Source organism: Dama dama, chromosome 33 (genome assembly GCF_033118175.1).
Source record: "Dama dama isolate Ldn47 chromosome 33, ASM3311817v1, whole genome shotgun sequence".
Classification (NCBI taxonomy): Eukaryota; Metazoa; Chordata; class Mammalia; order Artiodactyla; family Cervidae; genus Dama; species Dama dama.
The window spans coordinates 57029972-57046807 of NC_083713.1; the positions used below are offsets into that span (position 1 = coordinate 57029972).

The 16836-nt window shown below is 34.9% G+C and overlaps 1 protein-coding gene across 1 annotated transcript in view; it reads left to right on the forward strand.

The window, feature by feature from the left end:
* The window catches only part of LRP1B (LDL receptor related protein 1B), a 1867078-nt gene that overhangs the window by 760977 nt on the left and 1089265 nt on the right, over positions 1 to 16836 (forward strand). The window contains exon 7 of the mRNA XM_061135390.1: positions 14702 to 14864. Within this exon, the coding sequence (XP_060991373.1) occupies positions 14702 to 14864 (163 nt within the window). The remainder of the gene's footprint in view (positions 1 to 14701; positions 14865 to 16836) is intronic.

Here is a 16836-nt window from a genome sequence, read left to right on the forward strand (position 1 = left end):
TGATGGTTATTCGGATTGGTGTGAGGTGATACCTCATTGTAGTTTTGATTTGCATTTCTCTAATAATGAGCGATGTTGAGCATCTTTTCGTGTGTTTGTTAGCCATCTGTGTGTCTTCTTTGGAGAAATGTCAGTTTAGGTCTTTTTCCCACTTTTTGATTGCGTTGGTTGTTTTTCTGGCATTGAGTTATATGAGCTGCTTGTATATTTTGGAAATTAATCCTTTGTCAGTTGTTTCATTTGCTAATATTTTCTCCAATTCTGTGGGTTGTCTTTTCACCTTGCTTATAGTTTCCTTTCTGTGCAAGAGCTTTTAAGTTTGATCAGGTCCCACTTGTTTACTTTTGTTTTTATTTGCATTAATCTAGGAGGTGGATCATAGAGGATCTTGCTTTGATTTATGTCATTGATTATTCTGCCTATGTTTTACTCTAAGAGTTTTATGGTTTCTGGTCTTACATTTAGGTCTTTAATCCATTTTGAGCTTATATTTGTGTACGGTGTTAGGAAGTGTTCTAATTTCATTTTACATGTAGCTGTCTGGTTTTCCCAGTACCATTTATTAAAGAGACTATCTTTGCCCCATTGTATGTTCTTGCCTCTTTTGTCAAAAATAAGGTACCCATAGGTGCATGGGTTTATTTCTGGGCTTTCTATCTTGTTCCATTGGTCTATATTTCTGTTTCTGTGCCAGTACCATACTGTCTTGATGACTGTAGCTTTGTAGTATAATCTGAAGTTAGGAAGCTTGATTCCTCCAGCTCCATTCTTCTTTCTGAAGACTACTTTGGCTATTTGGGGTCTTTTGTATTTCCATATGAATTGTTAATTTTTTTGTTCTAGTTCTGTGAAAAATGCCAATGGTAATTTGATAGGGATTGCATTGAATCTGTAGACTGCATTTGGTAGTATAGTCATTTTCACAGTATTGATTCTTTTTATCCAGGGACATGGAATATGTCTCCATCTGTTTATGTCATCTTTGATTTCTTTCATCAGTGTCTTATACTTTTCTGTGTACAGTTCTTTTGTCTCCTTAGTTAAGTTTATTCCTAGATATTTAATTCCTTTTGTTGTAATGATGAATGGGATTGATTCCTTAATTTCTCTTTCTGTTTTTTCATTGTTAGTATATAGAAATGCAAGTGATTTCTGTGTATTGATTTTGTATCCTGCAAATTTGCTAAATTGACTGATTAGCTCTAGTAATTTTCTGATACTATCTTTACAGTTTTCTACATACAGTATCATGTCATCTGCAAACAGTGAGAGCTTTACTTCTTTTTCTTCTCTGATTGCTGTTTCAGGACTTCCAGAACTATGTTGAATAATAGTGGTGAAAGTGGACACCCTTGTCTTGTTCCTCTTCTTAGGGGGAATGTTTTCAGTTTCTCACCATTGACAATAATGTTTGCTGTAGGCTTATCGTATAAGGTCTTTACTGTGTTGAGGAAGGTTCCTTCTGTGCCCATTTTTTGAAGAGTTTTAATCATGCATGGATGCTGAATTTTGTCATAGGCTTTTTCTGCATCTATTGAGTTTATCATATGGTTTTTATTTTTCAATTTGTTAATATGCTATATCACATTGATTTATTTGTGTATATTGAAGAATACTTGCATTCCTGGAATAAACCCAATTTGATCATGTGTTTCTGAATTCTGTGTGTTAAAATTTTGTTGAAAATTTTTGCATCTATGTTCATCAGTGATGTTTGCCTGTAGTTTTCTTTTTTGGTGTTGTTTTTGTCTGATTTTGGTATCAGGATGATGGTGGCCTTGTAGAATGAGTTGGGAAGTGTTCCTTCCTTTGCAAATTTTGAAGGAGTTTTAGAAGGATAGGTATTAACTCTTCTCTAAATGTTTGATAGAATTCTCCTGTGAAGCCATTTGGTCCTGGGCTTTTGTTTTTTGGAAGATTTCTCATCACAGCTTCAATTTCAGTGCTTATAACTGGGTTGTTCATAATTTCTATTTCTTCCTGGTTCAGCCTTGGAAGATTGAACTTTTCTAAGAATCTGTCCATTTCTTCCAGGTTATCCATTTTATTGCCATATAGTTGTTCATAATAGTCTCTTATAATCCTTTGTATTTCTGCATTGTCTGTTGTAACTTCTCCTTTTTCATTTCTAATTTTGTTGATTTGATTCTTCTCTCTTTTTTTCTTGAAGAGTCTGGCTAAAGATTTGTCAATTTTGTTTATCTTCTCAAAGAATCAGCTTTTAGTTTTATTAATCTTTACTATTGTTTCTTTTATTTTCATTTATTTCTGCTTGGATCTTTATGATTTCTTTCCTTATACTAATTTTGGGGTTTTATTGGTGGTGGTGTTGCTCTTTTTCCAGTTGTTTTATGTGTAAAGTTAGGTTGTCTATTTGATGTTTTTCTTGTTTCTTGAGGTAGGATTGTATTGCTATGAACTTCCCTCTTAGAATGGCTTTGGCTGCATCCCATAGGTTTTGAGTTATTGTGTTTTCATTGTCATTTGTTTCTAGAAATTTTTTGATTTCCCTTTTGATTTCCTCAGAACCTGTTGATTATTTAGAAATGTGTTGTTTAATCTCCATGTGTTTCTGTTTCTTACAGTATTTTTTTTTCTTGCAATTGATATCTAGTCTCATAGTGTTGTAGTCAGAGAAGATGCTTGACATGATTTCAATTTTCTTAAATTTACTGAGGTTTGATTTGTGACCCAAGATGTGGTCTATCCTGGAGAACATCCCATGTGCATTTGAGAAGAAAGTGTATTGTTCTGCCTTTGGATGGAATGTCCTGAAGATATCAGTGAGATCCATCTCATCTAATGTATCATTCAAGACATGTGTTTCCTTACTAATTTTCTGTTTTGATGATCTGTCCATTAGTGTGAGTGGGGTGTTAAAGTCTACTACTATTATTGTGTTACTTTTATTACACTATTATTGTGTCAATTTCTCCTTTTATGCCTGTAAACATCTGTCTTATATATTGAGGTGCTCCTATGTTGGATGCCTAGATATTTACAATTGTTATGTCTTCCTCTTGGATTGATCCCTTGATCATTATGCAGTGTCCTTCCTTATCTCTTGTAATCTTCTTGATTTTAAGGTCTATTTTGTCTGATATGAAGATTGTTACTCCAGCTTTCTTCTGCTTCCCATTTGCGGGGAATATGTTTTTCCATCCTCTCACTTTCAATCTATATGTGTCTTTAGGTCTGAAGTGGGTTTCTTGTAGTTGGAATAAATATGGATCCTGTTTTTGTATCCATGTAGCTAGTCTGTGTCTTTTGGTTGGAGCATTTAATCCATTTACATTTAAAGTAATTATTGATATATATGTTCCTGTTGCCATTTTCTTTGTTGTTTGGGGTTGATTTTGTAAATCTTTTTTGTTCTCTTGTATTTATTGGCTATATAAGTCCCTTTAGCATTTGTTGTAAAGCTGGTTTAGTGGTACTGAATTCTCTTAACTTTTGCTTGTCTGAAATGCTCTTTATTTCTCTATCATTTTTGAATGAGATCCTTGCTGGGTACCATAATCTTAGATGTATATTTTTCCCTTTCAATACTTTAAATATATCCTGCCATTCCCTTCTGACCTACAGAGTTTCTTCTGAAAGATCAGCTGTTAAGCGTATGGGGTCTCCCTTGTATGTTATTTGTTGATTCTCCCTTGCTGCTTTTAATATTCTTTCTTAGTGTTTAGTCTTTGCTAGTGTGATTAGTATGTGTCTTGGCCTATTTCTCCTTGGGTTTATCTTGTATGGGACTATCTGTGCCTCTTAGACTTGATTGATGATTTCCTTTTCCTTGTTGGGCAAATTTTCAACTATAATCTCTTCAAAAATTTTCTCATACCCTTTCTTTTTCTCTTCTTCTTCTGGGACCCCAATAACTCGAATGTTGGTGCATTTGATATTGTCCCAGAAGTTTCTGAGACTGTCCTCAGTTCTTTTCATTCTTTTTACTTTATTCTGCTCTTCAGAAGTTATTTCCACCATTTTGTCTTCCAACACACAGATTCGTTCTTCTGCTTCAGATATTCTTGTATTGATTCCTTCCAGAGTATTTTTAATTTCAGTAATTGTGTTGTCTGTCTCTGTATGTTTACTCTTTAATTCTTCTAGGTCTCTGTTAATTGATTCTTTGATTTTCCACATTTTGTTTTCAAGGTTTTTGACCAACTTTGCTATTATTATTCTGAATTCTTTTTCAGATAGTTTGCCTCTTTATTTGTTTGGATTTCTGTGTTTCTAGTTGTTGCTTCATTTGTGTAGTATTTCTCTGCCTCTTTTTTTTTTTTTTTTTTAAACTTATTATGTTTAAGGTCTCCTTTTCCCAGGCTTCAAGGATGAATTCTTTCTTCCTTTTGTTTTCTGCCTTTCTAAGGTTGGTCCAGTGATTTGTGTATAGGATGAGATTTGTGCTGAGGTTTTTTTTTTTGTTGTTGTTTGTTTGTTTTTCCTGTGATGGGCAAGGCTGCCTGAAGTGGCAACCCTGTCTGCTGGTGACTGGTTTGTATTTTTCTTTTGTGTGTAGTTTAGGTGAGGTGTCCTCTGTAGTGTGCTACTGGTGTTGGGTGATGCCAGGTCTTGTATTCAAGTGGTTTCCTTTGTGTGAGTTCTCACTATCTGATGCTGCTTAGGGCTAGTTCTCTGGTAGTGTAGGGTCTTGGAGTCAATGCTCCCACTCCAAAGGCTCAGGGCTTGTTCTCAGTCTTTCCACAGCCTCTCTAGAAATGAATCTAGTTGCTGGGTCACGCTTGAGTAGCCAGAAGTGCAGGAACCATTACATATCTGAATAGCTCAATTGCAATGTTATTTCCCTCCTTCAGTTGCCCACTCCGGAGAGGATAGCTATAAAGTGCAGCCTGCGGCTGTCACCACTAGTATGTCTCGAGAGTAAAGGTTATTTTTCTGCTTTTTAATAGCTGTCTAGGTTTGTCATATCTCTTCTTCCAAGGAGAAAACTTCTTTTAGTTTCATGGCTGTAGTCACCTACCAAAGTGATTTTGGAGCCCAAGAAAATAAAGTCTGTCACTGTTTCCTTTGTTTCCCATTCTATTTGCCATGAATGATGGGACTGGATGCCATGATCTCAATTTCTTAATTGGTGAGTTTTAACCCAGCATTTTTACTCTCCTCTTTTACCACAATTAAGAGGCTCTTTAGTTCCTCTGCACTTTCTACCATTAGGATGGTGTCATCTACATATCTAAGGTTATTAATATTTCTCCATTTCTCTGGGCAGTCTTGATTTCAGCTTGACTTTCATCCAGCCTGGCATTTTGCATGATTTACTCTGCATAGAGATTAAATAAGCAGGGTGACAATATCCAGCCTTGATGTACTCCTTTCCCAATTTTGAGCCAGTTCATTGTTCCATGTCCATTTCTAGCTGTTGCTTCTTCACCTGTATACAGGTTTCTCAGGAGGCTGGTGAGGCTATCTGGTATTTCCATCTCTTTAAGAATTTTCCACAGTTTGTTGTGATCTGCACAGTCAAAGGATTTAGCATAGTCAATGAAGCAAAAGTGGATTTTTTTTTTTTTTTTCAGGAATTCCCTTGCTTTTTCTATGATCTAATGGATGTTGGCAATTTGATCTCTGGTTCCTCAGCCTTTTTCATATATATATACATTGATCAGTTATACAAACATACCAGCTGTTTTTTAGATTCTTTTTCAATACAGATCATTACATTAGAGTATTGGGTAGTGTCTCTTTTACTATACAGTATGTCATTATTAGTTATCTATTTTATATATAGTAGTTGTTTGTATGTCAATATCAATCTCCTAATTTATCTCTCCCCTGCCTCCCCTTTGGGAACCATAGGTTTGTTTTGTACATTAGTGACTCTATTTCTGTGTTGTAAATAAGTTTATCTGTGCCATTTTTTTAGATTCCACATATAAGTGATATCACAAATATTTTTAATCTTTCTGACTTAATTCACTTAGTATGAGAATCTCTAAGTCAAACCATGTTGCTTCAAATTACATTATCTCAACTTTTTTTATGGATGAATAATATTTCATTGTTAATAATGTCCCACTATTTCTTTCCCACTTCTTTCTTGATAGACACTTAGGTTGTTTCCATTTCTTAGCTACTGTAAACAACATTCAAAGAACATTGGGGTGCAGATATCTTTTCCAAAATATGGTTTTCTCTGGATATGTGCCCAGGAGTGGGATTGTTGGATCATATGGCAACTCTATTTTTAGTTTTTTAAGGAATATTCTTAATGATTGTACCAATTTAAATTCCCACCAGTAGTGCAGGAGTATCCCCTTTTGTTCCTACACTCTCTAACATTTTTTTGTAGACTGTAGTGTGTTTCCTTTTCTTTCTTTCTTTTTTTTTTTTTTTTTTTTGATGATGGCTATTCTGACTAGTACAAGGTGATACTTCAAAGTAACTTTGATTTTCAATTCTCAATTAATGATGTTGAGCATCTTTTCATGTGCTTTGTGGCCATCTGTATATCTTCCTTGGAGATATGTATATTTATATCTTCTACCCATTTTTTATTGGGTTGTTTGTGTTTTTGATATTGAACTTCATGAGCTTTTTATATATTTGAAGATTAATCTCTTGTCAGTTGTAACATTTGCAAATATTTTCTTCCATTATATGGGTCATGTTTTCATTTTGTTTATGGTTTCCTTTGCTCTGCAAGAATTTTTGAAGTTAAATATCATTTAAAATAGTTTTTTTAATTTTTTTCATTATTCCAGGAGGTAGATCAAAAAAGATATTGCTGTGATATAGATCTAAGAGTGTTCTATGTTTTCCTCTACAAGTTTTATAGATTCTGACCTTATATTTAGGTTTTTAATCTGCTTTGTGTTTATTTTTGTGTGTGATGTTAAAGAGTATTATAATTCCATTCTTTTAAATGTTTTCCATGTGTATATTCTGTGTTCTGTTCAGTTCAGTTCAGTCCAGTCACTCAGTCATGTCTGATTCTTTGCGACCCCATGAATAGCAGCACGCCAGGCCTCTCTGTCCATCACCAACTCCTGGAGCTTACTCAAACTCATGTCCATCGAGTCCGTGATGCCATCCAGCCATCTCATCCTCTGTCGTCCCCTTCTCCTCCTGCCCCCAACCCCTCCCAGCATCAGGGTCTTTTCAAATGAGTCAACTCTTTGCATGTGGTGGCCAAATTATTGGAGTTTCAGCTTCAGCATCAGTCCTTCCAATCAACACCCAGGACTGATCTCCTTTAGGATGGACTGGTTGGATCTCCTTGCAGTCCAAGGGACTCTCAAGAGTCTTCTCCAACACCATAGTTCAAAAGCATCAATTTTTTGGCACTCAGCTTTCTTCAGAGTCCAACATTCACATCCATACCTGACCACTGGGAAAACCATAGCCTTGACTAGATGGACCTTTATTGGCAAAGTAATGTCTCTGCTTTTTAATATGCTATCTAGGTTGGTCATAACGTTCCTTCCAAGCAGTAAGTGTCTTAATTTCATGGCTGCAAGACCATCCCCATGAAGAAGAAATGCAAATAGGCAAAATGGTTGTCTGAGGAGGCCTTACAAATAGCTGTGAATAGAAGAGAAGCAAAAGGCAAAGGAGAAAGGGAAAGATATTCCCATTTGAAGGCAGAGTTCCAAAGAATAGCAAGGAAAGATAAGAAAGCCTTCCTCAGTGATCAATGCAAAGAAATAGAAGAAAACAACAGAATGGGAAAGATTAGAGATCTCTTCAAAAAATTAGAGATACCAAGAGAACATTTCATGCAAAGATGAGTTCAATAAAGGACAGAAATTGTATGGACCTAACAGAAGCAGAAGATATTAAGAAGAGGTGGCAAGAATACACAGAAGAACTATACAAAAAAGATCTTCACAACCCAGATAATCACGATGGTGTGATCACTCACCTAGAGCCAGACATCTTGGAATGCAAAGTCAAGTGGGCCTTAGAAAGCATCACTACAAACAAAGCTAGTGGAGGTGATGGAATTCCAGTTGAGCTGTTTCAAATCCTGAAAGATGATGCTGTGAAAGTGCTGCACTCAATATGCCAGCAAATATGGAAAACTCAGCAATGGCCACAGGACTGGAAAAGGTCAGTTTTCATTCCAATCCCTAAGAAAGGCAATCCTAAAGAATGCTCAAACTACCACACAATTGCTCTCGTCTCACATGCTAGTAAAGTAATGCTCAAAATTCTCCAAGCTGGGCTTCGGCAACATGTGAACCGTGAACTTCCAGATGTTCAAGCTGGTTTTAGAAAAGGCAGAGGAACCAGAATTAAATTGCCAACATCCGCTGGATCATCAAAAAAGCAAGAGAGTTCCAGTAAAACATTATTTCTGCTTTATTGACTATGCCAAAGCCTTTGACTATGTAGATCAGAATAAACTGTGGAAAAATCTGAAAAAGATGGGAATACCAGACCACCTGACCTACCTCTTGAGAAACCTGTATGTAGGTCAGGAAGCAACATTTAGAACTGGACATGGAACAACAGACTGGTTCCAGTTAGGAAAAGGAGTATGTCTAGGCTGTATATTGTCACCCTGCTTATTTAACTTATATGCAGAGTACATCATGAGAAATGCTGGGCTGGAAGAAGCACAAGCTGGAATCAAGATTTCCAGGAGAAATATCAATATTCTGTGTAAATAAGTTTATTGGTATCTTTTTCTTCTACTCCACATATAAGTGATACCATGACATTTGTCTTTCTCTGACTTACTTCAGTTAGTTTGATAACCTCTTTGCCAACAAAGGTCCGTCTAGTCAAGGCTATGGTTTTTCCAGTGGTCATGTATGGATGTGAGAGTTGGACTGTGAAGAAAGCTGAGTGCCGAAAAATTTATGCTTTTGAATTGTGGTGTTGGAGAAGACTCTTGTGAGTCCCTTGGACTGCAAGGAGATCCAACCAGTCCATCCTAAAGGATATCCAACCAATCCATCCTAAAGGATATACAACCAGTCCTGGGTGTTGATTGGAAGGACTGATGGTGAAGCTGAAACTCCAGTACTTTGGCCACCTCTTGTGAAGAGTTGATTCATTGGAAAAGTCCCTGATGCTGGGAGGGATTGGGGGCGGGAGGAGAAGTGAACAACAGAGGATGAGATGGCTAGATGGCATCACCGACTCGATGGACATGAGTTTGAGTAAACTCCGGGAGTTGATGACAGACAGGGAGACCTGGTGTGCTGCGATTCATGGGGTTGCAAAGAGTCGGACATGACTGAGTGACTGAACTGAACTGAGTTCCATCCATGTTGCTGCAGATGGCATTATTTCATTCTTTTTTTTTTTTCATAGCTGAGTCATATGCCATTGTGTGTGTGTGCATGCACACAAATATACCACATCTTTATCCATCCATCTGTTGATGGACATTTAGCTTGCTTCCATATCTTGGATATGTAAATAATGTTGCACTGAACATTGGGCCACATATATCTTTTCAAATTAGAGTTTTCATTACTTCTATATACATATGCCCAGGAGTGAGATTGCTGTATTATATGATAACTTTGTTTTTAGATTTTTTAGGACATTTTATAATGTTATCCATACTGACTGCACCAGTTTGTATTCTCAGAGTTATGTGTGTGTGTGTGTTTTAGAATTATGTGATTATTAATTGCAACAAAGAGAAAAAATACTGGAATGCTAAAAAAACACAAGAATAAAGTGTAATCATATTAAACTACTTTCTTCAACTGTCAACAGAAATGTACATCATCATAATTATATAAACCTTGAGTATTAATTTAACTAAAAATTAAGGTTGTGAGAAGATGAGGGGAGAGAAAGTGTCTGTGTGTGTGTGGAGGGTTGTAAGAAATTAGCTTCTAATTATGTACAATAGAAAGTTAACAGATAATATATAAACTTTAAAAGCTTTAAAATTATAGTAGGGACATCATATAGAATTATGGAAGTGTTAATAAATATAATTGAAATAGTTAAGACAATCAGAAGACAGTAGAGAGAAAAGTGAACATTGCTGTTTTTCATTGTAAGCCTTAAGGTGGTGTATCTTAAATTGTGTACATTTACTACATTATAAAAATTTAAAAATCACATTTAAAATAATCCCTTGGATCCCAGGATGTGCTAGTGGTAAAGAACCCTCTTGCCAATGCAGGAGTCATAAGTGATGTGCGTTTGATCCCTGGTTCAGGAAGATTCCCCTGGAGAATTAATGGCAACCCACTCCAGTATTCTTGTCTGGATAATCTCAAGGACAGAGGAGACTGGTGGGCTACAGTCCATAGGGTCACAAAGAGTAGGACACAATTGAAGTGACTTAGCATGCACACACCATGGATATCTCTGCTGCCCTTCATCTCTGGCTTTGCTGTGTATTTAGGTTAGGCTGAAACAAAATGATAGTCACTATTTGCATTACTTTAGCATAGTTGCGGTGGAGGTCTTTGACCCAGTTTGTTGCACACAGGTTTTGTTTGATATACAGAGTGCTTTAGAATTTTTAAAAATTAGCTTATCATATTTAAAAATTGGGAGATTTCAAATGAAATTCAGAAATTCTTATTTTTGGCTTCTTTCACACAATAAAACATTTCTATATCAAAGCAATCAGCTGAAATTCAGGCTGCTTTTTTAGGTAGATGAGTACTTTTGAGCCATCATCTAGGTTTTTAGTAGTCTCTCCTAACACGTTTTGCCTATTTATGATTTTTTTCTGATCTTTGTGGACATTTACATCTCTTGCCTCTTGCTAGTTGAAAATAATATGGCAAATAAAGATATCAAGATTCATATGTGCCAACCTCTCATTTTTAAAAAGTTAAAAACATGACTCATACAAATATATAATGCACATATGCTATGAATTATTTAGCTCATTATTAAGAGAAACAGTAAGATGGTAAATCTGGCTCAAAAGCAGACATAATAGACTGAAGTGTTTGCAATCAGTGAAAGGAAAAAAATAATTCTGATATAAAATAGTAAGGTTAGATATAAAACTCTATAATGTCATGGTGCTGCTGCTACTGCTAAGTCGCTTCAGTCATGTCTAACTCTGTGCGACCCCATGGACGGCAGCCCACCAGGCTCCCCCATCCCTGGGATTCTCCAGGCAAGAACACTGGAGTGGGTTGCCATTTCCTTCTCCATTTAATGTCATACTGGACAGTAAAACTGTGGGCTATATTTACAACCTGATGGATATCATTTGCATCTCTATTGAATAAAACTTATTTTTAATTTGTCAACATACACATTAATATTTAAATTCCTAGAGACTAGCACTTAAAATATTAAATTGTAAATTAAAGAAAAGTATATTCACCAGGGGAACTAACCAGTCTTTGAAAGAGTCTGTTAGAAAGTGGTCTGGTCTGACATTAAAAGCACATGCAGACATTTCTTTTGTATTTTTCTTAGAAAGATTTTGACTGTTGTTCTCAAGTATTTTGTGGCATAAACTACTCTATTGAATTTTCCAGTGTTCTTGCCTGGAGAATCCCAGGGAAGGGGGAGCCTGGTGGGCTGCCCTCTATGGGGTTGCAAAGAGTCGGACACGACTGAAGTGACTTAGCTGCAGCAGCAGTATTATTTTGCTTGAGTTGCCATAAAAAATATCACAGACTGCACACCCTGCTATATTTAAAATGGGTAACCAACAAGGACTGATTGGATAGCACATGGACCACTGCTCAATATTATTTAGCAGCCTAGATGAGAGGGGAGTTTGGCGGAGAAAGGAAATATGTATGTGCACGGCTGAGTCCCTTCACGGTTCACCTGAAACTATTACAACATTATTTATTAATCAGCTATACCCCAATACAAAATACAAAGTTTAATATATATTTAAAAAAAAGTCCACAAATTGAGTGGCTCAAAAAAAGAAAGAAATCTATTTTCTCATATTCTGCAGGCTAGAAGTCCAAACTCACGATGCAACAGGGTTGGACTTTCTGAGATCTCTTTCTTTGGGTTGCTGATGACCTTTTCTCTATTTGCAAGTAGTCCCAGAATTGTCTCTGTATGCCCGAATCTCTTTTTATAAGGACACTAGAAAGTTCGGTTTAGGGCTTACACTAAATGGCCTCATTTTAATGTAATATTCTCTTTAAAGATTTTATTTCCAAATATATTCACATTTACCATGCTGGGCATTAAGGCTTTAACATATGAATTTGGGAGGAAAGCAATTTAGTCCACAATAGTTAGCATATATTACATTATAGTGAATCAAAAGGGTTAAGTTCTACATTCACCGATTCTGATAATTAATTAGTTGTCTTATAACGTGATGATAAGAAAAAGCTGATGTAACATTTTTAATTCAATTATAGATTATCATAATTACTCATTATTTTTAACCTTTTCCCTCAAATTTTAAAGTTAATTTCTCCTGGATACAACTTTTTATTTTGTTTGTATAAGTTTTTATATCCAACATATATTGCCCTTTAAAAATATTAAGTTACTTATATTTATATGTTACTTTATAAGTTTTGAAAAATTTCAGTATTTTTTTCACTGTAATTTAAATGTTTACCATTATTGATATTTAGATTATTTTATGATTCATAAGTAAGTAGTCAGTACCTACAGATGTTGTAGATAGGAACACAAGAGTAAACTTCACTTTTGGCGTATAAGAAATTCTGAATGACTATAAGGCCACTGTTTCGAAAGAACAGGGAGGGCAAAATCCTAGTAACTTTTAGTTGAAGAATGAATAAAAAGCAACTAGAGAAAGATTATAGCAGGGACATATTTAATTTTTTTCTAGTAACAATAAAGTAATAAGGATCTTATTAAAATTTTAGAGACATTTTTATAATGTCAAAAATCTCCTAAAAAGTTAAAAACATTTTACCCAATTTTATTTACCTCTCTATATCTGTCTATCCATTCATCCACTGATTTACTTACTTGAACTCTGTTTAATTGCATTAATTCTCCAGTCTTAATAAAAATCATATTAAAAGCAGATAGAAACTTCAAGTTTAGAAAAAGGAAACAAAATCAATTCCCACAGTTACTGTTAGGCTAATTATTAGGTTTTTTTAGTGAGACCTTGCTGCTTCAAACTAGGATGCTGTTAACAATACCTATTGTTTCAGTAGCAGAGAATCTTTCTGCAGTGATCCAGAATTGAAGAAAGGTGTGAATGCTGTCAAACAGCTCTTTTGTCTGAATTTACAATTGCATAGACTAAACCAACTGCAGGCCTAGCATGAGAGATGGGTTATTGAATGGAGTTCGGCACATACTTTATCTGAACACTAGGTATTTGAAATGACATTTGAAACAGTGGGTTCTATTCTATAAATAATGTAATAATGCAAAGGGAATAAAAACAAAGCTAAGTTTACATTTCCACATTTCTGGAGACAGAAGAAATAGTTTAGATTTGTAAATATCCTGGCTGCTGAAACAGTTCATGTAGTTTGTGGAGTAATTAAATGCTTATGTTTCCATAAAAACCATGTAATTCAGAAATGAAACTGTAATTGATGGCCTAAAAAATCTGTATCCAGTGAATTGCAGTATTCACTTACTGCTTGTCCTTGTAGGAATTTTTAGAGATTTCCACACAATTGCTGTCTTCTCTACCATGGTTTGGAAAAAAAAAAAGAAATATATATATATATAACTATAACTATATATATATATAAAACTATCAAATTATAATTTGCAATAGATACAAATATAGCTGTCATAAGGAATGCATGTGAATCAGAAATTTATTTATGGCATTATTGGAGAACCAGTATTGATGATCTAAGATCATTAGTGGAATTTCATACTTACAGGCATCTTAAAGAAATGTTTAAATGAGATTCATAGTTAGGTATAAAAATGGTCAGTGCCTCAGAGAATAAGAAACCATAACTTTTAGGGTTATCCATTGGGATAAATATCAACAGGTTAGCATGAAATTTCACAGTGTGCGGTTCTGATCAAATAGAAAATACTCAAGTTAAAAACAGATACATTCTTCTAGATCTGTACTATCCATGTGAGTCACTGGCTTTCTACTTTTTTTCAAATTTGAATTAATTAAAACAGAATGCAATGAAGATTCAGTTTGCAGTCACACTAGCCACAAATTAAGTGCTCACTAGACACAGTTGACTAGTCAGTATTTTATTGTACAGCATAGATATAGAATATTTCCATCATAAAACAAATTACTCTTCTAGAGAAACAGCCCTCTTCTAGAGAATTAATTGATCTTTGAACAATCTTACTTTACAGTGTCTACATATGCCATCAGAAAAACATATCACCTCTCCTTTTGTGTTATTTCCAGTTAGAAGAGGATCTGAAAATAAGAGTTTACTTTAGTTCACAAAAAGTATTTATTCCTGTTATTACTAAAACATTTGGCTGTGTCATTGAACCAGTTATGGCCATTGGGTTAGATGAACTATTTGAATAAATGCAAAAACTAGTGAAATATTTTATTGTAAATACCTGTTCTTTAGGATTTAGAAACTCTTAGCCCTTTTGTCTAGCTCACCCTCAGTGCTTAGATAGCAGGAAGAAAAGTATCAAGAGATAGTCATTATTTTACAGAATAATCACTTATTTTGGCATAGAAATTATCCTTGCAGGGATTTTTCTATTGTAAAGCTACTGTACTTTTGAAATATCTTCTGTTGTGGTTTGGACAGACTTACGTACTCAGGTTTATGATATTAGATTTGCACATGCAATTCAATGATTGTGTGTATGTGTGTTTCAGATGTGCAACAAATGGCAATTGACTGGCTCACCAGGAATCTCTATTTTGTGGACCATGTCAGTGACCGGATCTTTGTGTGTGATTACAACGGGTCTGTGTGTGTCACCCTGATTGACCTGGAACTTCATAATCCGAAGGCAATAGCAGTGGATCCAATGGCAGGGTAAGAAATTCTGTATAGTGTTTGATCTGAAATAATTTCCCTTAAAAAACAGTCTGAAAAGAGTTGTAGAATATAAGACAACAGGCTCAAAAGTGTTTATAATGTTGATTTGAACAGTTGCATTACAGGAAGGAAAAAAGAAGTTGTAATCTACTGTGAAGCTGAAGCATACCATTTCCTTAATATATCATTGTTGCAGGGCTTGCCTAAGACACAGTCAACCCACTACTCTCCTAATAATCATTTTGATGTCACCAGAGAAGATCCTCAGCATTGTTTTAGGTTAAAGATAGACCTAAGTTACTTAGTAGTGGACCTTGTCGTTAGCAAACTTCAAAAATTCTACCTGAAAAATGGACTATTAACAAATTTAGGTCCAGCACAACATTTAGGATTTATTAAAGGAACATAGTACATGTTTGAGGATATTAGTAGGACATGAAGTTTGTCTTTGTTAACTGAAACCATTTTTTTTCCTCTAACTATTGATGTATAAACATTGTGGTATTATGGAGTTACTGAATTAATCATCAGAATCTATCTTCACTTTTTCTTTGACTATCCAGTTTTGCAAGCTGCTTTATTGGTTAAAAAGAGGCCTTATTTTATCTGAACTTCTTTTAGATAATAGACTAATTCCTCTTTTTTTAATATTTCATAATTTATCAAATTATAGGTAAATATGTTTAAATTCCCAATAACTTTGTTCATGTAATTAAAAACTTAGTACAGGAATTATACTTTAATTTTACAAACACTATGGTATTATATAAAGTTCTATAAAATCAGCATTTTTACCAGTAACTATTGGGAAAGGATATTCTCAAAATAATGGCATAGAGTACAACTTTAGTTGGAGGAGCTGGTGGGTGCTTTTTTCAGATATAAATTGTAACGAAGATTTAAAAACAAAAATCTTATCCTCGTTATCGTTATTGTTTTAATCGTCTCCAGGCAGTTCAGGCTGAAATGTCTGATGGAACATAGCCTAAACTGCCATAAGCCTCCATTCAATAAATGGGAAAATATTTACTGAAGAAACAGCTGTCATCCATATGTGGACTTTTGTCACTCTTTACTTAAAGTCTGATTGAATATTAAGATGCATCATCACAATGGTTCTGATTTTGACAAGAACAGCTTGCACGTAAGAGCTTTACTAGGAAGCCTGTGTAATATAATTCTTGAATGTAGCTCTATTTGTATTTGCAGCAGATGGTTACTTGACTCAAATCTGACTGCAGCAATGCTTCGAAAGTCATTAGTAAGAGAAGTTGTACTTAAATTGATTTGTTTGGGGTTGAATAAGGGTAGTAAGGAAGAATTGGAAATATACAAATGTGCTAACAACATTTTTCTGGCATTCTGTTGAGAAGTATAGTTGCATGCGTGTTCTTCCTGGGTGTGCTAAATGAATTCAGAAGTAGCCTTTATACAGTCTTGTCTGTCAAGAATGTTAAGAGATGAAGCTATTGTGTTTCTCCCCTTTCTACCACTCTTATCATTCCCCATTCTTAAAAACAAAAGATTCAGAGACTCTTTTCAAATAGAACTGCCAATCTGAAATATGATGTTTGTGACACCACCATCTCCCCTTCTGAACAGCGACATATTTTATCTTCTCAAGCTTCCTATTTCTCCCTGTCATGACATGAAAGGACCATATTTTGTCATTTTTCTCAAAGGACTTAGGAGTAGAAAACCCCCACATTGTTGTGTTTATTCTCTGCTGGATTCCTCTGGGCCTAGTAACTGTTTAAATGTATTTTGTCATGTATCATTTATCACAAAAGGCTCTTTGGAATTTTTTGTTTGTTTGTTGGAGTTTGCTGTGTGTCTCGATTGCTGTTTTTTCAGTCATGGATTTTAAAAATCAGAGAAGGAAAAGCTCTTTACGTTTATAAATATAATCTTGTTTATCATAGAACAGTTTTAAAAATATTCTGATATTTTTCTCTTAATATCAGAAATT